This window comes from Peromyscus leucopus, chromosome 17 (genome assembly GCF_004664715.2).
Source record: "Peromyscus leucopus breed LL Stock chromosome 17, UCI_PerLeu_2.1, whole genome shotgun sequence".
Classification (NCBI taxonomy): domain Eukaryota; kingdom Metazoa; phylum Chordata; class Mammalia; order Rodentia; family Cricetidae; genus Peromyscus; species Peromyscus leucopus.
In genome coordinates, this window is record NC_051077.1 from 25,563,534 (window position 1) to 25,588,985 (window position 25,452).

The following is a 25,452-nucleotide window of genomic DNA, read 5'->3' on the forward strand; positions in this document are numbered from 1 at the left end:
TAGACAAAGTCATAAACTGAAATCCTATCTCAAAAAAAAAAAAAAACAATAACAACAAACCACCAAGACAATGGTAGTATCAGGATGTTACCCCAAAATTTAGAAATTTTGTCCTCCAAAATTTATTTTCTCTTCCTCTTTTCTGCAATGTTCTCTAAGCATTGTGTGAATTAAGCCTAGTGTGTGTGTGTGTGTGTGTATGTGTGTGTGTATGTGTGTGTGTGTTGTACACCTGAGTTAAAATGTGAATGTATATATGAGTACACATATGCTGGATGTCTTCCTTGTCTTTACTCACCTTGTTTCGAGACAAGATCTCTCAGTGCTCACAGAACTTACTAATGTGACTAGACTGGGTGACTAAAAATCCCCAAGAATCTCTCTGTTTCTATTCACTCATTTTCAGCCTTGTCTGCCAGTGTTGGGTTTGCAGAAAGAGATCACCAACCCTGATGACATACATGAGTTCTGGTGATCCAAACTCAGTCCTCACGCTTGCCCCACTAGCATCCTAGGTACTAAAACATCTCTTCAGGTCTGCAAGCCTCTAATTTTGTCCTTGTTTACTTTATCCAAGTCATGAAGGCACTAAAATTATTCTAAAACTGAGATTTGTGTTTGACTGAAAACAAGATCCCATATAGGCATATTGAGTGACAAAACAAAGATTCAGGAAAACAATTAGTGAAAAGCTCCAGTGTTGAATAAAAAAGAATTCAGTGAAAACTTCTTGGTTTTACAAGTTAATATATTATTTAAATTCAATAATAAAAACAACATATAAAAAAAAGGTCAATTTTCATTCATGTTCCTATGTCTTGATTTTAAAAATTGAGAAAATTAAGGAACAATGTGGAAACAAGTACAAATTATTAAAGAAGCACAGGGCATGATTAAAATACATTTCTCAATGAATTCAGCCTTCAGCTAAGGTGTCAGACTCTCTTATTTCAATACCATGTTTCCAGGAAAGCGCTGTGAAGAGGAGCTTCTCTAAGGCTGGCAGAAGCACTGACTTATGAACACAAGTATATTTAGAACACTAGTGGAAAGGAATATCAGGTCCACTTAGTAAAAAGATACCAATAGCTTCTCCACCAGGCTGTAGAAACTCTGAAATCACGGGCTTCTGAACAGTGATGCTTTGACATATTTCAACTTCATTAAAATGAAGATAGAAAAAGTAATGACTTACTGTAGATTGTCTGAGTGTATGTGTGTGAGTATAATAAATTGATAATTAAAAATCATGTGAGCAGTGTTTACAAATATCTCCTGAGAAAATTTACTCAAAAGTTCATTGTTGGAAATTGAAAAAAAAAACACTTTGTTTGTATTCCAAGTTGATATGTAGACATCAATATTGACCTTACCAAAATATGATATATAGGACCACTGTGTATTGACACCTTTTATATTGAATATTTTATGTAGGTATGTGAAGTGGTATATTTAAGAAGCAATATGTTAAAAAATAAGAGTTCTTTATGTATGTATAGAAGGCATCAACATGGACAAATTATAATTCTTACTTGCACCCATAGTTTGACTGTACTTCAACAAAATTAAACAGCAAGTCAAATGCACTATGTGGAGTTGTGCCTTAGACCAATACTTGAGCCATTTGATCTCATGCCTGGCTCTCTCTTCTACCTTGGCCTGCCCATAACTAAGCTACTCCTATGTCTGCCTTCTTCTTCCTATGTCGTTTAGTCTTGCTGCCCTAATGCATCAACTCAGCCAGAAGACAGACCATTAAGAGTCAGCACTGCAGGCAGCCAAGACAAAGCACATCCTCCTTTGATGTCTCATGGGACATGGTGGCTATGGGTGAGGCTGTGATGCACATTAGGATAACTCATCTGCACCTCTGGTTGGAGATGTTGATCCTTCTTTCCACATGGCCCTTGACTGAGCAAGCTCAACACACCAGCCTCCCAGAAGTAGTGATACCTTTACGGGTCACAGGCAACAGAACAATGTGGGCTATGGGATGGCTGACCTATAGCTTGCACTTTGGGGGTCAGAGACATTTTATCTACATGAAAGCCAAAAAGGCTTTCATATCAAGACAGCTCTCTGTATTCACTTACACTGACCAAGGTGCTCTACACAAGGACCAGCCTTTTGTCCAGAAGGATTGCTACTACCATGGCTATATGGATGGAGACCCAGACTCCATGGTTGCTCTTACCACCTGTTTTGGAGGCATTCAAGGAATATTACAGATAAATGGGACAGTATATGAAATCAAGCCCAAGAACCTTTCTTCCACATTTGAACATTTGGTTCGCAAGATACACAGTGAGGAGACACAATTATTCCCCATGAGGTGTGCATTGACAGAAGAGGAGCTAGCAAGGCAAATGAAGCTCCACAGGAATGATAACCCCACACTGATGCAAAGTGGCTATGAGGGCTGGTGGACCCACAAGAGTTTTCTTGAGCTGGCACTGGTTGTTGACCATGAGCGAATTCGTTATCTGGATGGCAATCAGTCACGTGTGTTACAGGAAATATTGATCATTGTTGGTTTAATAAATGAGATTTACCTTGCACTGGATGTTGAGGTAGTTTTGCTTGGAGTTGAGATGTGGAATGAAGGAAATCCAATAACAGTGAATAACATATATGATCTCCTGTCAGACTTTTGTTTGTGGAAGGCTATCAGCCTTAATAATCGTATTCAAAATGATATTGCACATCTTTTTGTGCTATATGATTTTCAACAGTATCTTGGTTTAGCCTTTGTTGGAACTGTTTGTATGCCACGGGATAATTGTGGAGTTGATTGTCTGATCGGAGATAATCTTTTTCATTTTGGAAAAATTACAGCACATGAAATGGGTCATAATTTGGGTATGCTGCATGATGAGGGTTCATGTACCTGTGGAATGGAACGATGCTTAATGGCTCCAACAGACAGTGGCACCCTCAATTTCAGTAACTGTAGTTATGCTGACTTTTGGAAAGTCTATGCTACTGCCAACTGTATGCGCAAGGAAAAAAAGCCAATAAGTATATACAAATTAAAGTCCTGTGGGAATGGTGTGGTTGATGATGGAGAGCAGTGTGATTGTGGATCTTGGAAAAAATGTACAGCAGATCCATGTTGTACGATGAGCTGTACCCTCAAACGTAGGGCTGCCTGTGCTTTGGGGCTTTGCTGCAAAGATTGCCAGATCATGCCATCTGGCACAGTGTGCAGAGCAAAGGAGAATGAATGTGACCTTCCAGAATGGTGCGATGGACATTCACATGAGTGCCCTAAGGATGTGTATTTGCTTGATGGGAGCTCCTGTAAAGATGGTGGCCACTGCTATGAAAAGAGATGTAACAACCGAGATGTACAGTGTCAGCAGATCTTTGGCAAAGAAGCCAGGAGTGCAGCTCAGAGATGCTACAGGGAAATCAACAGCCAAGGTGACCGTTTTGGCAACTGTGGTCTATTCAGGAGTACATACTTAAGATGTAAGGACTCAGACATCCTCTGTGGGAGAGTGCAGTGTGAGAATGTAAAAGCTCTTCCTTCTTTGAAAGACCATTCCAGTGTTCACTGGACACACCTCAATGGTGTCACCTGTTGGGGGACTGACTACCATTTTGGGATGACAATACCTGACATTGGCCACGTGAAAGATGGCACAGACTGTGGTCCAGAGCACGTGTGCATTAATAGGAAGTGTGTCAATAAGTCGATTTGGGTAAGTCATTGCTCACCAGAGACATGCAATATGCAAGGGGTCTGTAACAATTTAGACCACTGCCACTGCAACTCTGGTTGGAAGCCACCATTTTGCCTGGCCCATGGCTTTGGGGGGAGTGTGGACAGTGGCCCTGCACCTCCACCTCGACCTCCACCTCCACCTCCAACTGCACCTCCACCTAAAACTCCAATACCACCTGCACCTCCACCTGCATCTCCAACTGCACCTCCACCTCCACCTCCAATTCCAGCTCCTCCTGCATCTGCACCTCCACCTCCACCTAAAACTCCAATTCCACCTGCACCTCCACCTGCATCTCCAACTGCACCTCCACCTGCATCTCCAACTGCACCTCCACCTCCACCTCCAATTCCAACTCCTCCTGCATCTGCACCTCCACCTCCACCTAAAACTCCAATTCCACCTGCACCTCCACCTGCATCTCCAACTGCACCTCCACCTGCATCTCCAACTGCACCTCCACCTCCACCTCCAATTCCAGCTCCTCCTGCATCTGCACCTCCACCTCCAACTGCACCTCCACCTAAAACTCCAATTCCACCTGCACCTCCACCTGCACCTCCACCTCCACCTCCACCTCCAACTCCACCTCCATCTCCACCTCCATCTCCACTTCCACCTCCAAAACAAATGAAATCCAAGAAAAATAACTGGGTGAGCATTATTCCAATTCTTGTTATTTTTCCATTCTTTGTGTTCATTTGTCTTCGGAATAAGTATAGAATACCACGTAGAAGTGAAGAACCAAGTGTTTCCTCTTCAGAAGAGGAAGAAGAGTCCAGTGACGTCAGCACTACTAGCAAAAGCTCGTAATTCCAAAAGTCACAACAAATCTTCAAAACATTCCCATGTCTTTCCATGTGTGAATTTGCCCCTTGAAGCATTGCTTGTTTAAGAATTTGCAGGGACAAAACCATAGAGATGTTTAGTATTTCAGGATTCAAACCTCAGTAATCAATAAAAGTCTAGTGCTAACACTTAGCTGATGGTTTTCACTTCGTGCTACCTCACACTGTGGCTCAGTAAAGCCCCACCTGAGGGATCCTACATGTGTGTGTTTTGGTTTGGTGTCTCTCAGTTCCAGACCACTTCCCCTTTTTATCCTTCATGTCCCCTAGAGAACCGGATTCTTTGGATCCTTGTTGCTCACTGGTTGTCCTCCCTGGTGGAATCTTCCTAGAGGGGAGTCACCGGGAGATTGGAAACCTGTGGGAACTGTTTACCTGAAGTTCCTGACAGGGTTGCCTCAGTGGCCGTTGTCACCTGGGTGGCATCAGAAGCTTTTCTTTGGCCCTTGATTACAGAATGTAGCCTACATCATGTGTGTATCCATAGAAAGTGCTGCCCTTTGTTACACTGGACAAGCACTCATTCACTAAAACTTGAACCACCCAGGGGTCTGCCACAGTAGATATCCCTGCCTTTGCAACTTCTGCCTGAGCCCACTCCATTGTCTCAGGAGTGGCTGTAAGGTGGTGTTGATGGTGGTTCATGGAGTAGACAGTGGTTGGTTGCTACTAGCTCTCTGGAGCAACAGCGCTGTAAACCCCAGAGATACAAAACAACTTCCAGACAACCTGCCTCCCAAATGCTGAGACCTGGGTCTTTGAACATTTCCTGAATCACAAAGGGTCCAACACCAAGTTACCAAAACCCTCTTCAGACACCGGGGTCCCTCAATCAGGGAGCTCATTCCCAAACTCTGGGCTGAATATCCTCAGTCTCTTCATGGTGATCTCCAGTCCAGGGGTGGTGCCTACACCCTGTAGTTTGCGATGTGTGGGTACCTCAGGAGCATAGTATTTATGTCTGCATGCGGAGTGACATAGAACATCCCTTGTACAACACAGAACACAGTAATAAGTCAGATATCTGAAGATATTTAAATTATCAGTATTAAATATTGTATCCTTGAGATTTTGCTTTGCACTTTGCATTTAGAATATCATAAGGCCTTTAAACAGAAGATACTATCATTAGCAACTCAAATATATTACAATGTTTTTCATTTCTGAGAGTCACAATTAATTTGTCAATTTTAATTGATAAAAATTTATATGATGTATTTGATGATATTTTTCATTCCCCCAACTCCTCACAGGTCCTCCTTCCCCCCACCACTTACCTTCTCACCCAAATTTCTGATCTTTTTCTTTTTATTTATTTATTTCTTTAAACAAACAAACCAAAACACCCATAAAATGAAAGTCAATGTAAACAAATAAATGATCAATAAGACAAAAAGTGCCCAAACACAGCAAAATGAGTCAAAAAAATCTACAAAAATAGCACTGAGTTTCTTTCGTACTGGCCAGCTATTCCTGAGCATTGAGTCTGCCTGAAGTTAATATAACTGTGAAACTTCACTGGAAACACTACCTGATTTTTTCATCTGCCAGTGGGTATCATTTGCAGACAGCTTCTTGGTTAGTTTTGGGAGACAATGGTGGTTTCCCTTCTTAATGCTGGAAATCTGTCTAGCTTGAACCTCTTGCACGCCTTGTGCATATTTCCAGTTTCTGTGAGTTCATTAGTTTTTCCGTCCTATTATCTCTAGGAGATACTATGTCCTTGAAGTCATGTATCTCTCTGGCTCTTAAAATCTTTCTACGACCTCTACTGCCTAGATCTCTAAGCTTGAGGGAAAGGCCTTGGCGAAGCTATCCCTTTTCGGAAAGGCGTGTTCTTAAGGCTCTCCGTCTTTTTATTTTCCAGTTTCTAGCTATTATGAATAAAGCAGCAGTGCTAATTATGATATCCTGTATGAAGAAGAGACACCGACAGGCCTGGGTGAGGCACTAATCTTTGGTTGTAACAGTCTATCATTAGCAATCTTGTCATGGCTATGTCCCTTGAAGAGAATAATAGTATTCTGTTTCCCCCTAAGCCCATGACCTATCTAGATTCTGATTCTTGGCCACTTTTTCATTGTCAAGTATGGGTTCCATCTTATAGAGTGGGCCTTGAGTCAAGTCAGAAAGTGTCTGATTACTCCAATATTGGTTGTGCCACCATCACACAGTATATCTTGCAGGTAGGTTTCTGTTGTAGGTTACAGGTTTGATCACTAGGAGATGTTGAGGATTACCTTTCACCTCCAGTAGCATACAGAGGTCCTTCCAGTACCACAAGAACTATTCAGTAAGGTGACACTTCTAGTTAGACACATGGTCGATTTCTTCATGTTTGATGCCATATGTGAGTGCTATCTTCCCCAATAGGACCTGCGGTATTGTGAATGTAATTGGCCCCCATAAGCTCATAGAGAGTGGCACTATTAGGAGGTGTGGCCTTGTTGGCCTCATTTCCTTGTATTCCTCACATGATATGTCCTCATTCCTCAGCATGAGCTGTCATTTGTTTTATTGACCTTGGCCATTCTGGCTGGGGTAACATGAAATGTCAAAGTGGTTTTAATTTCCATTTCCCTGATGGCTGTTTCTCAGTTATTACTATTTTGTTTCTGAGGACTCTGTTCAGTTCTGTACCTAATTTTTAAAATTGGTTTATTCACTTTCTTGATGTCCATTTTTAAGTTCTTTATATATATATATATATATATATATATATATATATATATATATATATATATATATACTAATACTCTGTTAGATGTATAATTAATAAGTATCTTTTCACATTCTGTAGCCTGCTGGTGTGCCTAATCGTGGTGTCTTGTGCTATATAGTAGATTTTCAGTTTCATGAGATCCAATTTATGGTGGATCTTAGTGCATGTGCTAATGGTGTTCTATTCAGAAAGTCCTTTCCTATCTCAATGAGTTCAAGACTAGCTTCCACTCTCTCTCCTATTAGATCCAAGGTAACTGCCTTAGGTTGAGGTCCTTGATCCATTTGGAATTTTTAAGCAGGGGGGGGGGTAAATATGGTTCTATTTGCATTCTTCAACATGCTGTTTGGTTTGACCAGCACCAGTTGTTGAAGATGCTATCCTTTTCCCAACATGTACTTTTTGATTCTTTATTTTAAAAAAAGAAAAAAAAAAAAGGTGTCCATAAGCATGTGGACTTAGGTCTGGGTTTTCAATTTCAATTTTTTAGATTTAGCGTTCTCTTTGACTGAGCTGTCCATTTCTTGTACCTTATCAACACCTGAGATCCTATCTTCTATGTCTTGAAATCCATTGATGAGGTTTACCTCTCATGTTTTTGTTTGCCACCCTAAATTTTCCATTTCCAGTTTTATTTCAGTTTGAGTTTTCTTTTTATTTATTTATTTTTTGGAGCTGAGGCCCGAACCCAGGGCCTTGTGCTTGCTAGGTAAGCACTCTACCGTTGAGCTAAATCCCCAAGCCCAGTTTGAGTTTTCTTTAGTGTATTTCTTTACTAGATTTTCCTTTCATCGCCCCTCTCCCCAACCCAGTATTGTGACACAGTGGCTTTAACTGGGGCCACCTACATGGGCACCTCCCTTTCTGCCTCCAGTATTCTTTGTTTGTTCTGTATATTAAGTGGTTTAATTATAATATGAAAGGGTAGGTTCTTTTCTGGTCTTGTCTGCCTAGTGTTCTAAATGCCTCTTATATTCTGCTTGGCATTTCTTTCCCTAATTTAGGGAAATTTCCTGCTATTATTTTGTTGAGAATATTTTCTATGCCTACAGTGAAATTCTTCCTCTCCTTCCATGCCTGTGATTCTCAGAGTTGAACTTTTCATGGAGTCTCAAATGTTCCAAGTCTTTCACCAAGCTCAGCTCTTCTGTTCTCTTCTTGATCTATCTTATTGACAAGGATTTTCAGAGGGCTTTTGTTTTCGGTTCGGTTTTTAATTCTTGTGTTCTTTCTTTGATTCAAAGTGTTGCTCGTGTTCTCTTGGGATTTGTGGAGGAATTTATTTTCTTCCTTGAACACATACTTGATCATTCTTCGGAGTTCTTTATCTGGGGTTTCATATAATTTACTCTCACTGAAGGCCATTACTGTGGGATTAGTCATTTTCAGAGGAGTTATGTTGCCTTGTATTTTCATGTTACTTGTGCTGTGGGGTTGAGTGCTATGCATCTAGAGGAATCACTGGTTGAACCTGTTTACTTATTTTCTTTGTTTCTTAAATTATTTCATATAATTTATTTTTTATCATGTATACGTAACATATATATGTAACAGTAATAATTTTAAAAAAGAAAAAGGTCATAAATTTAAGAGATAGTGGGGGAAGATACAGAGAAAAGATGGAGAGAAAAGGGGAGGGTAAATAAGTAGATCTTTCCACAAAAAAAATAAATAAAAATATGAGGTTTCTATCTATTGTGAATTCCTTTTTATTGTGTTCAGTAAAATATGACTTGTCAAAAACCATTTTTAACACTCAGAATATTTATAAGTTTTTTCTCTATTAGTGATTTTTTTAAATGAAAATGAAGCTGTTGTGCAGCTAAATGCAGCTAAAGGGATGTTGGCATTTGTTACATATAGAGAGACTCTGCTGTGAAATTTCTGAGGGTTATGGTGGTTTTACTTCTGAAAGTCAAACTTTCTACATCCACAAAACTCAAAATTTTTTTCTTTAGTGTGTATTTTATGTGGAATAGTTTATCCTCTGGGAAAAGATTTCATTCATAGATTTCATTCATAGATCTCCTCTAGATCTCCTCTCCATTATGGATTTTCTCATGTTCGTGGCATTTGACTTCTGGGCAAAAACCTTCTTGCATAGTCTCCATTTGTTTATCTCTCGTGTGTATGTTCTCTGGTGTCCCACAAGGTTTGGCTACTAAATGAAAACTTCTGTACAATCCTTATGTCTATACAGTTTCGTTCCATATAAATACTTTTCGGTGAATGAAGATTGAGCTTTGTTGGAAGGACTTACCATGTAGGTGTATTACATTCATGGACTTTCTCATCTTTATGTAGATTTCTCATGGTTTCTGAGGAATGGTTTCTAGGATAAACGATCTCCCACATTCTCTATGTTTGTAGGGTTTCTCTTTGTTATGGCTTTTCCAGTGTTGAGTGAGATTTGTCCTCTGTGTGTGTACTTTTCCTCCATATTAGTTTCAGTTATAGTTATCCACTTTGTATTAGTTTCCTGATATTTATTGAGCTCCCATCTCATGCTGAATGCTCTTCCACATTCATTATGTTCGAAGTATTTCTCACCCTTATTCATCCTCAGCTGACTCTACAGATGTGGCTTTGAGTCCCTTTCCACCAGGATTGCATTCAAACTCTATTTCCACAAGTCTTAATGTGTTCTGGCCAGTGAATTTTATGTATCTATTGTATTTATAAGAATTTGTACCAGGCAGTGGTGGCACACGTCTTTAATCCCAGCACTCAGGAGGCAGAGGCAGATGGATCTCTGTGAGTTCAAGGCCAGCCTAGTCTAAGTCTACAGAGTAATTTCCAGGACAGCCAGAGCTGTTACACACAGAAACTCTGTCTCCCCCCTGTCCCCCCAAAAAGAGGCCAGCCTTTTCTCCAGAGTGAGTTCCAGGACAGTCTCAGTTAGACAGAGAAATTCAGTGTTGAAAACGAAACAACAACAACAAAAAACCGATACAGACAAAAGAATTTCGTTTTACACAACATTCCCCTTTCTAGATGATTGAAACACCTTCCAAATAGGTCACATTCTAGGAGCCCAAGTCGTAAAGGACCATCATTGTCATCTTTGCTCAGTAGAAAAAGTTCTTCACGTTCAGTGTCTTTTTGGCTCAGGGCTATGTTTTTCACTTGATCTTAGCCAAAGGACCGAGAAGCGATCAGGGCTATGTTTTTCTGTAGATCGATGCAGTTCTTCTCTTCAGAGTCTTCTCCATGTCCCAACTTCCTTTCAACATCCCACATCCTTTTTTCTTGATAGCTGCTATTATCATTTTTCTTTCTACTGGGTAAGACCTCAAAGCCAGGCAAGCATTGTCTTAGAAGTATGAGGACTCTAGTTCAGATCCCTGGAACCCATGTAAAAAGGGTACATTGGCGCACCAGTAATCCTAGCACAGCAAGATGTGAGGCAAATCCCTGGAAGCACGCAAGCACTCCCACCCACAGATGCACCCCTGTGTGTGTGTGTGTGTGTGTGTGTGTGTGTGTGTGTGTGTGTGTGTGTGTGACATCTGGTTAGGCAGTTTCCATTCATCTTAAGAAGAAGAGGTTATTGCAGTTTTCCTTATACAGATTTCTCTGTCTAGGGTTCTACCCTGTGACCCTGTCACAATCAGTACCTGAAGGTCACTCCAGCCTGGGACTTGTTTATTTCTTGTTCTCTTTAAGCCAGATAATTCTGGAATGCAATCTCTCTTCTGAATCAAGTACAAATTGCTGAAGCACTTTTTTTTTTTTTTTAAGATTTATTTATTATGTATACAGCATGTATGACTGCAGGCCAGAAGAGGGCACCAGATCTCATTATAGATGGTTGTGAGCCACCATGTGGTTGCTGGGAATTGAACTCAGGACCTCTGGAAGAGCAGTCAGTGCTCTTAACCTCTGAGCCATCTCTCCAGCCCCCGCCGAAGCTCTTTTTGATGTCTGTGGCCTTTTCTTCATGTCAAATTCCTTTTACTCATCTCCCCTCCCTTCCTTCCTTACTTTACCGTTCTGGAGACGTGCATATACGCACACACTGATTTATTTGACAATGTCACATAATCCCATAAGCCTTCTTCACGCTGGTTACTGTTTGCTTTTCTGAGGAGACAGTTCAAAGGGCCTGCCTTTGAGTGCACCTCTTTAGTGTGCATCATTTGATCTGCTGTTGAAACTCTATCGCATTCTTCATTTTGGTCATTGCATTCTTTAGCTCCATATCACCTTTATTTCTTGTTGAACTTCTAATGTTGTTTATCTGACAATCCCTAAAATTGCCGATTTAACTGTTTGTGTACCTGGTACCTTTCTATGCTTCTTTGAAATAAGTATTTTTAATCCTTTTATAGGTGATTTCATCTTCCCACCCCTTCTGTCTTTCTGTCTTTCCCACATTCTTTTGCTTTCCCTAATAATTTTGTCCAGTGTTTTACCATTTTAGAAATCTTCAAGGGAGAAAACAAAAGGCAGAAAAAACATCTTCAAGGACCCAGCTTGGGTTTAATTTCCTTTTCTCTGTTCTTTTCTGTGATTTACTCTATTAATTTCTTCTGTTGTCTTTATTATCCTTCTTCTCTTTGAGATTTAATGGACTCATTTCTACTCTAACACAGTGAAAGCATAACTGTTACGCTGTGAGACTTTTTTTTCTGAGATGAGAATTTAATTAAATAATTCTCAAGGTGTATCTAGTGACTTTTGATATGTTTTATTCTCATTTTACATAAAATTTTTGAAGAGCTTATGTGCTACTTTCTTCAACACGTGGTTACTTACAACTATGTTCTTTAATTTGGACATTTGAAGGGTTCCCAAATATCTCTATATATTGATAATTTAATTCCATACCTTTCAGGTGCTAAAACATCTATCATTTCTCTAAGATATGTCTTTGGGAGCATCCATGTTCCCATGAAAAGAATACACATTGTGCTATTTTGGATAAATCATTGTTTAAAATCTATTAATGTCAAATATATTGACAGCTTGGGTCAAATTTTGACATTTACTGTTTGGTGTTTATCTATTCATTCTTTGCCATTGTGAAGGCTGGCATCTCTAACTGTAAATGTGGGTTTATCTCTGAGGGTGTTTTGTTTGTATTTTGAAACATTTTTATTACATTCAGGTCCATGTAGGTTTTTATGTTTTTTTTTTTTTGAAACTGATCTCTTTTTCATTATGAAACGTCCTTTTCTGGCTAAACAGCTTCAGTTGAGTCGACAGCGACGTAGATCTTCTGCTTAGTCACCCGGGCTTACACGGTATATGTTTTTTGTCATCTTATTTTCAGCCAATCCAAACTTGGACATTTAAAGGTATTTTTTATATAGCACATGAGTACTTAATTTTAACTTCATTTATAATCTCTGCCTTTATTAGACTATCTAAATAACTTTCTATCATGGCTAATGTTTTACACTTTCATTTTGCTTTTCCCTGTGTTCTTTCAGATTGAGTACTGTTATCATCAAAGTAGTAATATTTGGAAGTAAACGGGCTATGAAAAGTATCACACTGCATTATCAGATATAAGTCAATATGCAAGTTATATATATATATATTTAATTAATTAGTTAAGCAATTAATTTTTCCCAGCATGATCACAGTTTCCCCTCCCCACAGCAGGTGACATTTTTATGGCAATGCAAAGGTCTATTTTGTTGCGTTGTGACTATTATACATTATAATATTCAATCATTTTATTGTTTCTCTCCTTGTACTGTTACATTTATGTGTCTTGAAATTTTATAATAAAAATATCTCATTTAATTATTCAATAAATTATTTTCAAATCACAATGCAAATATACTTATTTTCTTTTAAAAATGTTTTTATTAATTCTTTAAGACTTTCATACAATGTATTTTAAGCATATCCACCCCTTTCTCCTTGCTCTCAGATCTACCTCCACCTTCCTACCTATCCAACTGTAGGTCTTCTTTTTATTTTTAAGCCCATCATGTCATATTCATGCTATTCAGACACTCTTGGCCGACTCTGGAGCTTGATTGACCCATCTGGGGCCACACCCTTAAGGAAAACTGACTCACCCTTTTTTGCAGCTATTAATTTCATATAATTAATATGAAATAAATCTTAAACTGTGTATTTACCCTTGCCACTTTCAGCTTCTCACACCAATTGATCGATAAGCAGAAATGGTTTCCATGAAGATAAAAGCTGCTGGTGTGTGTTCACCTATTGCTGTTTTGTGGACCTGGAATGTTCTCCAAAAACCTACGCATTAAAGCTTAGTCCATGGTGTCATTGAGAAGTAGCAGATACTTCAATAGATTAGGCCTAGTGGAGGTCTCTCAGGTCATGGACAGGAAAAGGATGTTGGAACTTAGGCGCCTTTATCCTCCCTTTTCATTTCTGACCATGGCATGAATGCTGCCTTGTCCAAAAGTTAGGAAACTTCACACATGTTTAAAACCCATTTTAAAAGCTTATTCTCTCTCTCTCTCTCTCTCTCTCTCTCTCTCTCTCTCTCTCACACACACACACACACACACACACACACACACACACACAGAACTGTTGCCAATTTTGTGTTGTCAAAATATCTGAGACCAAATATTTTATTTGCCTTTACGTTTATTATTTTCTTATTTATTTACGTGTGTGAGAGAGAGAGAAAGAGAGAGACAGAGACAGAGACAGAGAGAAAGAGACAGAGAGAGATGTGCAGATGTCAGAAGAGGTCATTGGATTCCCTGGAGCTAGAGTTAGAGGTGATTTTGAGCTGCTGGACATGGGTGCTGGAAGCCAAACTCAGGTCCTCTGCAAGAGCCCCAAGTACTCTTAACCACTGAGCCATCTCTCCATCTCTGAGATCAAGTGTTTTATAAGAAAAAGAGGTTTTTATGCCTCGTGACTGCAGTGGCTGGAAAGAGCAAATGACATCATGTAGTTATGTAAGAAGAACCCACTTGCTGCCTATGTTACCAATAGTGGAAGGGCGTGGAAGGACCAGGAAAGAGAAGCAAGAGAGAGAACAAGAGAATGAGTTGAAAAGGCCAAATGCACTTACAACAGCCTGTCCTTGTCTAGTAAGGAGAGCTGGGACTCCTTTGAAACTGCATTAATCCCTTCTGAGAGTGGAGCTCCTATAACCAGATCACTTCTATTAGGCCCACATCTTAATGGTTCTACTCCTCTTAACACCATTACCATGAGGACCACCGTTCCATCACCTGAAACCCTAGTAACCTACAGACACACAGACATCTATTTGGATACTAGAATGCACAAATTCAGTTCTTTGAGACTCTTAACCTTGCAGACACTCTTTTTTAACCATGGAAACCGCAACAACATTTTTTTTTCTTGAATTAGGTATTGTTATATTCTGTATGACCAAAGAGTTCCTTCTCAAACTGTAGCCCACCATGATGAAACCTACCATAGTTACACAGGGTACAAGCAGCCCAGCCTTAAAGGGCCACAACATGGATTTGCAAAATCACTGTCTCCCCCTCCCTTACATATTAATTACTGTTAACCTTGGGTGCTGAGGAGGTGGCTCAGTTGGTAAGGTGTTCGGCATGCAAGCACAGGGACCTGAGTTCAAATCCCCAGCACCCACATAAAAAGCTGGGCACGGTAGTGCATGTCTGTAGCCCCAGTTCTAGGAGTGAGGTATCACAGAGACCACTGTATCCTTAGAGCCTCCTCCGCTAGTCAATAGAGCCGAATCAGTGAGCTCAAGATTCAGTAAGGGATCCTGTCGCAAAAAAATAAGGTGGAATGTGACTGGGCGAAGACACCCACTGGCGACAAAAGGTACTCAACATGCACACATGTACATTCGCATGAGACTGTACATATGTATGTAAGACACAAACACAAGACATTGCCATCAAGCTTTCTTAAATATGAAGTGATGTGAAACAGCCTGTCGAACTGAAGCTTGCCCCCGAGTACACACATATATACGCATGCAGGACGAAGGAAAGGCTAGAGCATGACTGTGGAAGCAACTTTTGCTCATTCACTTTTTGCTGCCCTGAGTGGCTTTATCTAACACTGAATGCACCCATTGAGTTATATTTTAAAGCAGGATTCTCTATGATTCTATATGCTCCTCCCAGCCTAAGCACATTGGATCCGGATAAAAAAGGCGCTGTCAGGTTCAATTTAGTCAAGATTGCCTCTCCAACAATACTTCAAAGATTTTATCCACATAATTCATACAGGAGGATTAGAATATGCACTCGGTTAAAAAAGATTGCCTTTCTGATGAGCATGCACAATCTCGTTGCTAATCAACTCCTTTGTATCATTTCCCACACAATCAAGTGGAGATTCTCATGGGAAATACGCCTATGTACATTTTCAAAATACATACTAAAGTTTATATCTGTTTTAAAATGAACAATAAAATACTATCTTTAAAAGGAAACCTTAGAGTGAATGAGTAGCTTTGGGGATTAATATTAATTTTGATATATTTCCAATGGCTGCATGCTTGCATGAGTAAACTCAGTAACTGGTAGTGAGATTGCCCCCAGGGCAATTCAGCTGGCACTGATGTGGCTGGCTGGCTGGCTGGCTGACTAACTGAGTTTCTCTCTCCTCTCTCTCTCTCTCTCTCTCTCTCTCTCTCTCTCTCTCTCTCTCTCTCTCTCTCTCTCTGTGTGTGTGTGTGTGTGTGTGTGTGTGTGTTTCTCTCTCAGTGCCTCTGTCTCTCTCTCTGTCTCCATCTCTGTCTCTCTGTCTCTCCATACATAAAATGCTTTCTCAGTTCCACGACTTACCTCCTACCAACTCACTATTATGTAATATCTGACAAGATGAACATTTTGGTGTTGACTATGTGGTATCACAGGGATACTGAGGATGCAACCTCAGCATGAGGCACACAAGGTTTCCTGAGCCTTGTACTGAAATGCATTTAATTTAACAAACTGAATAAGTTTTGTGTATTCTTTTTTTAATAAAGACATTCTATTCAGATATATCATACATTTAGTTTTGTGTATTCTTGATAATGATCACAAACCTACAGCTATTATAGCATGTGTGCTGATTAGTCTTTTTGTTGACTTGATGCAAGCTGGAGTCAGCTGGAAAGAGGGAACCTCACTGAGAAAATGCCTCTATCACATTGACTTAGAGGCAAGTCTGTGGGAGCATTTTTTTTGACTAGTGGTTGATATGGTAGTACCCAGCCCACTGTGCATGGTGCCAGCCCTGGGACAAGGGTCCTGAGTTGTATAAAAACGCAAGCTGAGCAAGCCATGAAGAACAAGCCAATAATCAGAATTCTCCTATGGTCTCTGCTTCAGTTCCTGCCTCCGAGTTCCTGCCTTGAGTTCTTGCCCTGGTTTCCCTCCATGATGGACTATAAACTGGAAGATAAATAAACCTTTCCTCCTCAAGTTGCTTTCAGTCATGGTGTTATATCACAGCAACAAACACCTAACTAATACAGCATGGTTAGGCATTTAAAATTAAAATATAATTTCAAGAATATTCCTCCTGTCTTATTTCTCTTATGTGTAGCTTTTTGTCTCAAGATTCCTTAAATGATAAGCATGCTATGAAGATGTTAGACCCTGGTCCTATGAGCACTACTCTGAATTCCTTTGGGCCAGTTAACGACAGTAAGTCACACTCTGGCAATCACTGCCACTGACACATAGAGGTGGCCCCATAGATAAAACTATTGTTTAAGGATTTTTTGAACAGAGCAATGTGGTTTTAAATGGCCTGTCCTCTGACACCCTAGTATCTTAATATATTGAGACTCACTATATTAAAATATCTGAGGCTTAGTCACTTACAGAGAAAAGAGATTTATTTTAGCTAACTATGCTTTGGAAAATGAAAGTTCAAGATTGGCTCCATCATGTCAGCCACTAGCTGAGGAATTTTGGTTGAGTTATTACAGGGCGATGATGTCATTGGATGCATACACATGTGAGGGTGGTGAGCAAGGAAGCCAAACTGACTTTACCATGATGCACTATCAGCACAATCCATCCATTTCCATTGTGTTAACCTCCATAAGCACGTGTATTTACCTGTACACACATACAAATAAAATAATAATAATAAATTCTAGCCAGGTATGGTCACACACACCTGTAATTTCAGCACTAAGGAAGCAGAAGCAATAGGATCACGAGTTCAGGTCTCATTGACAGTCTAGTGAGTTCAAGGTCAGCCTGGGCTACATGAGACCCTATTTCAATGCCCCCCCCCAAAAAAAAACAAATAAAAATTTGCAATTCTCAGGTTATACAGGTAAATAATACAAAGTCATCTTACCATCCATTATAGACTCAAATGAAGACTGTGTTATTGGTTGCCCCTCCAAGATCAGTGTGCTGGAAGTTTGGTTAAGAATGTAGTGCATTGGGAGGGGAGGCCATGAGTACAGGTTGGTGCTTTCTCTTGGGAATGGGCTAACACAATCATGCTCTCCTTTACTTTTTTGAAACAGTATCTTTCACTTAAACTGAGGCTTCCAAACTGACGCTTCCTGATTTGGCTACATTGACTGGCCTGCAAACTCCATGGATCTAATCCTCTTTTCTTTGCCTTCCCAGTGCTGGGATTGCAGGTTTGTGCTGGAATGCTTGGCTGCTTTACAGGGGCACTGGGGATTGAACCCAGGTCCTCAGGTTTGTGCTGGAATGCTTGGCTGCTTTACAGGGGCACTGGGGATTGAACCTGGGTCCTCAGATTTGTACAGCAAGCACTTTACTGACTGAACCATACCCCAGCTCCTGAATTCTATTTTGTTTTTATCTTTTAGTGAAAGATAAAAAAAAATTATATTAGGGCTGAAGAAGTGTCTCAATGGTAAAGAGAATTGGGTGCTCTTCCAGAGGACCCAGGTTCAATTACCAACACTTCTTTAGGCCTCCAGTGGTACCAGGCATGTACATAATGCAAAGACATACATGCATACAAAACACCATACACAATAATAATAATAATAATAATAATAGTAATTATTATTATATTAATGTGGTTATATATGTTTTAATGAATGCATACATTGAGTATTGCTTAAAGCATGTTAAGCATATTTACTTTCTCAAATATTTATTGTTTCAACTTAGAGTTGAAAGCCTTCAAACTCCTTTTAGTGCTTTAAATCTCTATACATTATTGTTATGGCTAGTTGCCCTACTGCAATAGCACACTGGAGTCTCTTATTCCTGTCCAATTGTAACTTAGAGTGCATTGATTGACTTTTCCCACCTCTCCCTGCCAATTTACTCTCTCGATCTCTACTCTTCACCTCTCTCCATCTCTGCTCTCTTAAGCCTCTGGTACCTGTGAATCTATCCTCAACTTCTCTATCATTTTTTTTTCATATTCTCTGTATGAGTGAGATCATGTGGTTGCTTTTTGTTGTTGTTGTTTTAGAATTAAGAGATTTCTTACTAATGGAGACATGAGATAATGGAAGAAAAAACTTTGCAGTTTAGCTTGTTCGTGCTATTTCTTAATTGTTCAGAAAAATTAAGTACCATTATCCCTCTGTCACTGCAATAACAAACTATAAAGTAGACTAAAAAAGCTTTATGCTCAAAATCATATGTTTAGTTAAACTACTAAGCATGTCAGACTAACATGATTTTTATTGACGTGCAATGGTATCTTTATTTCATGACCCCTTTCCTGAATTGGATTTATGAAAATATCAGAGTGAAAACTTAGGCAGAAGTTATCTGACTTCCAGGTTAAGGCAGGGTTCTATACACGCTCAGCCTACCTGTAATCTCTCTCTCTCTCTCTCTCTCTCTCTCTCTCTCTCTCTCTCTCTCTCTCTCTCTCTTTCCTCTCCATTTCAGACAAAGCCCAAAAACAACATACAGCATACATGTTGTGGAGTTCTGTCCCCTGGCCACTGGCATGGCCATTACCATTTCTAAGTTAGAGCAGCTGTGATTGCCCACAAGCAATGCTCACAAGATGAAGCCTGGCAGCATTTCTTCAGGAATGAGTCCCTGAATGGTCCCTGGGCTCACAGCAACTTCCTAGTCCTTCCTCCTGCACCCCTGATCCTCAGGTGCAGGTAATCCTACCCAGCAGTATATGGTCTTGGGGTGGGGGAGTGGGTGCTAGGAGATGGACCAAGGAGGTAAAAGGTTAACTAAGTGGAGATTTCATCTATGTACATTTCTGGAGGTCATCCTCTGTGTTTGGGTGGAACTTTAATGTCATGTGACTGTTCTGGGATTATCCACAGTCCTGTGAGCAACGACTCACCCATCCCCCTGTGTAAAAAAAAAAAAAGAAAGAAAGAAAAAAAGAAAGTCCAATAAACCCATTGGTTCATCAAGGGTTGGGAATTATTTCTTTGGTCTGTTTTCAGTGTCTTCTCTGGGGTGAACAGACATTTGTTCACAACTTTTCCCCCAGGAAAAGTCACACAACAGCACATTTCCCTCTAAAAGTTTCTATAGAAAAGGCCCAGTAACCACACATAATGCAATTTGATTTGATCATTGAGACTAGGGATAAGCTGCCTCAGAGACAGTACCTCCACCTCTTCTGGGTATCTGGGAAAGGTCTCCAGAGGTTCCCCCAACTGAGTCAGCTAGCTCAGACTTGTTACAAAGGAGCAGATGAACCAGACTCATTATTAAGCTAGACTCTGCCTTTTTGTTTGGGATACAAAATTTCCGGGGAGACTGCTTAATGTGTTGAGCACTATCAGTTCCCGCCAATCTAAATATAAAGGTACCACAGGTAGAAAGTTAAAAAGATACAGTGACGCATTCACCACCCCGGAGACACTTGGGACACTCACTCACTCACAGAGTATTCTGAAGCATGGATCCTGTGAGCCAAGGCCAGACAGTTAAAGATATCAAAGTTATACAGAACAAGGAATCTAGCATACCTCTCTCTTCCTCTCCTCACTGGAGGATAAACTACTTTTCACTGTTTGATCTCAAAGAATGTTTCTAATGAGGCTACAGCATCTAATGAGGCTAGACTGTATCCGTTTCCATACCGGTGTTTACAGACTGCTCTTGCAACCTGGAATTCATAGCACCACCTGAGGAGCTGTTGCTAAGAGGAAATTGGAACTTTGTTACTTTTCCATAGAATGCGTGAATGATTCTACTACAACGAGCTGTACAGACATACGCCATAAGTAGTAAGATGGGGGAGGGGTCCCGTTCAGTTTCTTAAGAGTTCCCGCTCCTTACCTGCCTTTTCACTACTGCGCTTCATTCCTTTAGGACATGGAGGCTTTGTAATCATGTGTCTTTGCTCTCGGAATTTGGAGTTGAATCTGCCTCTTTGATTTGACCTGCTGAGGGGATTTCATGTCATTTTGATGCTGCGCTTTAGTCAGCCTAGAACTTGAGAAAAAGCATGGCTTCAGAGGAACATGGAGCGGGGAGCGATGGACAGAGACGCTGAGAGAGCCTCTACGAACAGACAAGCATGTTGCAGATAGAACTCATATTCCTCTACTTTTGAACTGAAGCAGCCTCTTCTCTTTTTGATTTTTGGGACATTTTTCTCCCTCAGTGACAGACCTTAAATGAAAGGCAACTGACTCTAACGTAACTTTGTAATTACTTGTAGTAGTCCAAAAAAATAAAATAAAACCAAGAAAAAATATGAAGCCAGTGCTGACACGGTGAACTACCTCCATTACCTTCCCTTTAACACGGTTTTATTTTTTCTGTCATTTTACCATGACCATCAGGTTGGCAGGAAGGGGGTGACTAGGAACGAAAACCAAAGACAGCTGGAAACATGGCAGAGTGAGTAGGATAGACCATCCACTCATGTTTCCCCAGGACTGAGAAGCTTTCTAGGGAATGGACTTTAGATGCTAAAACTGAAAAAAAAAAAATCACCAAAAAAAAAAAAAATGGTGAATCTAGGCAAGTGATTATATAAATAAACACTATGTTCGGTCATCTCAGAGGTTGGGCTCTTGATTCCAAAGGCTTCGATAGAGCATGCAGTACCATTGTTTACATACATGTGAGGCACATATTAGAATCATGCATGGTCCAAAGGAGGGAAAAAGATTTGGCTTCCAGCATACATATCTCTTTATTTTCTGTTCGGGTTCTGAATGTGGTGAAGAAAGGAAGAGAGCAGTGGGACAAAGAAGCCATTGTGGAGTGCCTGAATTCATAGAGGCAAAGGAGATGTGTAGACCCAGTCCAAACCAAGGCATTCACCTAGACTGTTTTGGTTTACACATCTTATATGTTTTCCTGCCTCCTCCATTCCAGAATCCCTTTCTCCTTCTCCCATAGGTGCAGAAAAGAAGTGTCATCTATCCTTTACGGATCTTCTGAAACTCCATTTCTTCAGAAAAACATTCATGACAACTTCCTCCTCTAATCTTCCACAGAGCCACTGTTTCCTTTGGTTCTTTGGGTCCATTGCTTGTGTCTTTACTTGATTCTCAACGTTTTATCAACTCAGTAGGTTGTCAGACTTAGAGGACTATTATTTATTTTTTTTAAAAAATTTCTTCTCATGTATTTCATAGTGCCTAACCCAGCATAACTTGTTGATTGTTAAGTGAATGTTACCCACAATAAGGTAGACCACATTGCAAAAAAAAGCACAAAGAAGTAGGTTAAATTAATTCTAGTCATATCTCTATATATAGCCTAGTATATTCAAAATATTCTATCAAAAGTTATCTGTGTGCTTACTTGGGTCCAAGCGGCTGTGGGACTGGTGGGTGAGAGAGATTTGTCCTGACCACTGGCAGGCTGGGACATAGGAAAACTTCAGTTACAGTTATCAGCGTGAAAAAAATAATTAATGATTCATTTTGTATGACTTTGAATCCAAGTTTTTAAAATCCAATGTGATTTGAAATAGTTTCATCTCAGGAACAATGATTAAGAAAAAAAGATTTAGAAAGATAGCCTAAGAAAGAAACGAGTTTGTTTTTGTTTTTTTGTTTTTTTTTTTTTTTTGAGACAGGGTTTCTCTGTGTAGCCCTGGCTGTCCTGGAACTCACTATATAGACCAGGATGGCTATGAACCAGGAAATCCTCCTGCCCCTGCCTCCCAAGTGCTGGGACTAAAGGCATGTGCCACCACTGCCCAGCATGTGAGTTTGTGTTTTTAAGCACGTATTTTTTTTTTTTACAAGTTTCTTTTTTCTTTTTTCTATCAAAGTCACACAATTTGGAGCAAAGATAAGAAATGAGGCAGAGTGGCTTTGGGGATCAATGCCATTAAAATGGCTGAGCCTGAGAAGTAGATGACAGCTGAGAGTGTGATGGTTGATGGATATTAGAATGATCCAAGGATGTATTTAAAAGACCACAGTTATTATGCAGAATAAAAAGTTATCAGGTTTGTAGAAGAAACACTAAGAGATCTCAGAAGCAAGGAGAGCGTGGACATGTTTCAAGAAGCAGCAGAACATCGGGCAGGAGATATGATGTGTGTGAGAGCTGAAGGAGGTCTATTAGATGTGGATCAAGGGAGACCTCTGAGCAATGAGGGCCTTGACCATCGCTGAGGAAGAAAAGAGGACTTGTATCAGCAAAGCTCTTTTCTAAAACTGAGCTCTGGGTCCTTAAAACTCGATGGTAACTAAAGACATTTGGATTGAGGAAAGGGATTTTTTCCAGCAGACACAAACCCAGCATGAATCCTGGCATAAGGAAACAGAAACCAGCACAAGGTTGGGTGGAGCTCAGGGCAATTCTTGATTAATGGCCAATGTAAAGAAAACTCAGCAAGAAGCCAAGTGACAGAACACAGGGAAATTTGTAGGGAAAGTACTGTTGGGACTCATAACTATTGCAAAACCATTACTTGGTCTCAGTCACACACACACACACACACACACACACACACACACACACACACACAGCAGAAAAAAGATCAATTTTAAAGAAAACTTGTCATCATATAGACTTCTTGAATATTTTTCAACCACTTCACCCCTCTCCATACACAATATTTCACAGCTTATCTTCAGTGATGGTAAAAGTGAACTGGGTCCAATGAAAAGTTGACTTTAAACTTTTATATGTTTTTACAGGGTAGTGAAGAGCAGCAGTGGCCTGAAAACCCTCTGAACTGTACTGGCTAGACCTCTAGTCTAGTATTTGTTCAAGTCTTATTTCGTTATAACCCAAGCTTCACTATACAACTAATCAGTGTACAAAATAGCAATTTTTCTTTTAGTTTGTGTTCACTGAACCAGCTTGAAGATAATAAAGCCACAAACTGGAACTTGTAAGAATCAACTCATTCAGTCTTAAAGTGAATCCCTCATTTACGGGCATGAGATTTCCTATGGGTTGTGTCTAACAAGAATGGTAGGACAGGGTGTGGGATTTATTCATTGATGAAAGTCCCTTGAAATTCCCTGTCATTTCATCAACCCTTAGGAGCTCGGATGTGCATAAATGTTTGCGAAATCTAGAAGATGACAGCCTGAGTTATTCTCAAAAAGGAACACATTGGACTCTCATTCCTAAGGCGGGAGGTTTACAGGTGTAAGATTTAACTTGTTTTCAAAAACTCCTGCTCTATTTTTTTGTATCAGTGCCATAGTCCATATTGGCGTCTAGCACTAGATCTGTGGATCCCATTCTTTCTATGTCCATAAATCTTTAGCAAGTTGAGAAATAACCAAAGCTATAGTGCAAGACTCAAGGTTAATCAATAACGTCACACAGGAATTATGATGTTGGTTTATATATGACATTAAAGATTAGTGTGCCAAACTTCTTAGCCGATGTGCTAGAAATTTGTTGTCAAGGACTTGCTTACTTTTTTGTCTCACAGAGAAATAGCTCTGATTAGTTCCACGTAGACACAGTACATTCATGCTTCAGGAAATATCAAAATCACATTGACTCAATCATTGGTATTCTGTCACAATTGGCAATTTCTATATAATACATCACTTTGTTCCAACTTGTTGTGTTGCAACATAATCTCTAAGTATACATTTAGATACCATAATGAACTTAAATGAAAATATATGGATGAATGATGTCCTAAATGTTAAAATAGATACTTCCATGCTCAGAAATGGAGGTGACAGGACAGTAATTCAAAGGCAGTGTGAAGAATCTGTAGTAACATAGTCCTATTATCCAGACACTTGGGGTGAGGACAAGGTCATCTTTGGCTACACAATGAGTTCCAGGCAAGTCTAGATTACTTGAGACCCAGCCTTAAAATTAAAAACAGTGCAGCAGGCAAGGTAATAGAGAGAAAGTGACTGCTCAGAGTCACTCCAAGGGGCTATATTCATGGGAGGAGGGGTTCTTCTTAGGCACTAAGGCAGTATTTCAATGCTCTACCATCTTGGTTGTTTGGGTTTTATCTGATGGGATATCTATGTAGGTCTCCTATTTGGATGAATAGGCAAAGACCTTATTATTTTACTGAGAAATAGTTCTTCAGGGCAAGTTGGTTGTGTTTTTTCCTCCTGGGACTCTGTGCAAGAAACTCAGGTTACTAAGGGTCAAACTCCTGAAGGTCTGAGTCTTCAAATTAAAGAGTGGTGTAACGCGAATCTTAAAAGGTCTTATTAATAAAAACAAACCCAGGAGCCAGATATTGGGGTGAACACTGAAAGATCAGAGAACAAGCCACAGCCAACCTCACTTCTCCACTGCCTCAGCTGATCCTGTTTCCTCAAACTGGAAGCCTCTGTGTCCTCATCCGAATTGATCTCAGTTGAACTGCTGCTAAAAGCCTAAAAGCTTAACTGGGGCTCTAGTTCCTGGTCCTCACGCCTTATATACCTTTCTGCTTCCTGCCATCACTTCCTGGGATTAAAGGCATGTGTCACCATGCTTGGCTATTTCCAGTGTGGCTTTGAACTCACAGAGATCTGAATGGATCTCTGCCTCCAGAATGTTAAGATTAAAGGTGTGTGTGCCACCATTTTCTGGCCTCAATGTCTATCTAGTGGCTGTTCTGTTCTCTGGCCCCAGATAAGTTTATTAGGGTACACAATATATTGGGGAACACAATATCATCTCAGAGTGGAATTCTCTATAGTCATGTCATATGACCCTAAGATAGATTGCATCCAGGGCTTGTTAGGGCCAGCGCTTCAGTCCTGCTCTAAGGCAGCAGGGTCCTTGCTCTGATCCCAACCTACCTAGAGTCAAAAATCAACCTTGTTCTGAGGTTAAAGTAACTCAGCATGACTATCCATTACAGAATGATA

At 40.0% G+C, this 25,452-nt stretch overlaps 1 protein-coding gene across 1 annotated transcript; it reads left to right on the forward strand.

Moving 5' to 3' along the window:
• Positions 1–1,727: 1,727 nt before the first annotated feature.
• Positions 1,728–4,709, forward strand: LOC114695176 (disintegrin and metalloproteinase domain-containing protein 25-like; the record flags this gene model as incomplete). The annotated part of the gene is made up of 2 exons (XM_028872387.2): positions 1,728–3,838; positions 4,343–4,709. Coding segments are annotated over 2 exons (2,310 nt in total), but the record flags the coding sequence as incomplete, so codon positions are not given.
• Positions 4,710–25,452: the final 20,743 nt, after the last annotated feature.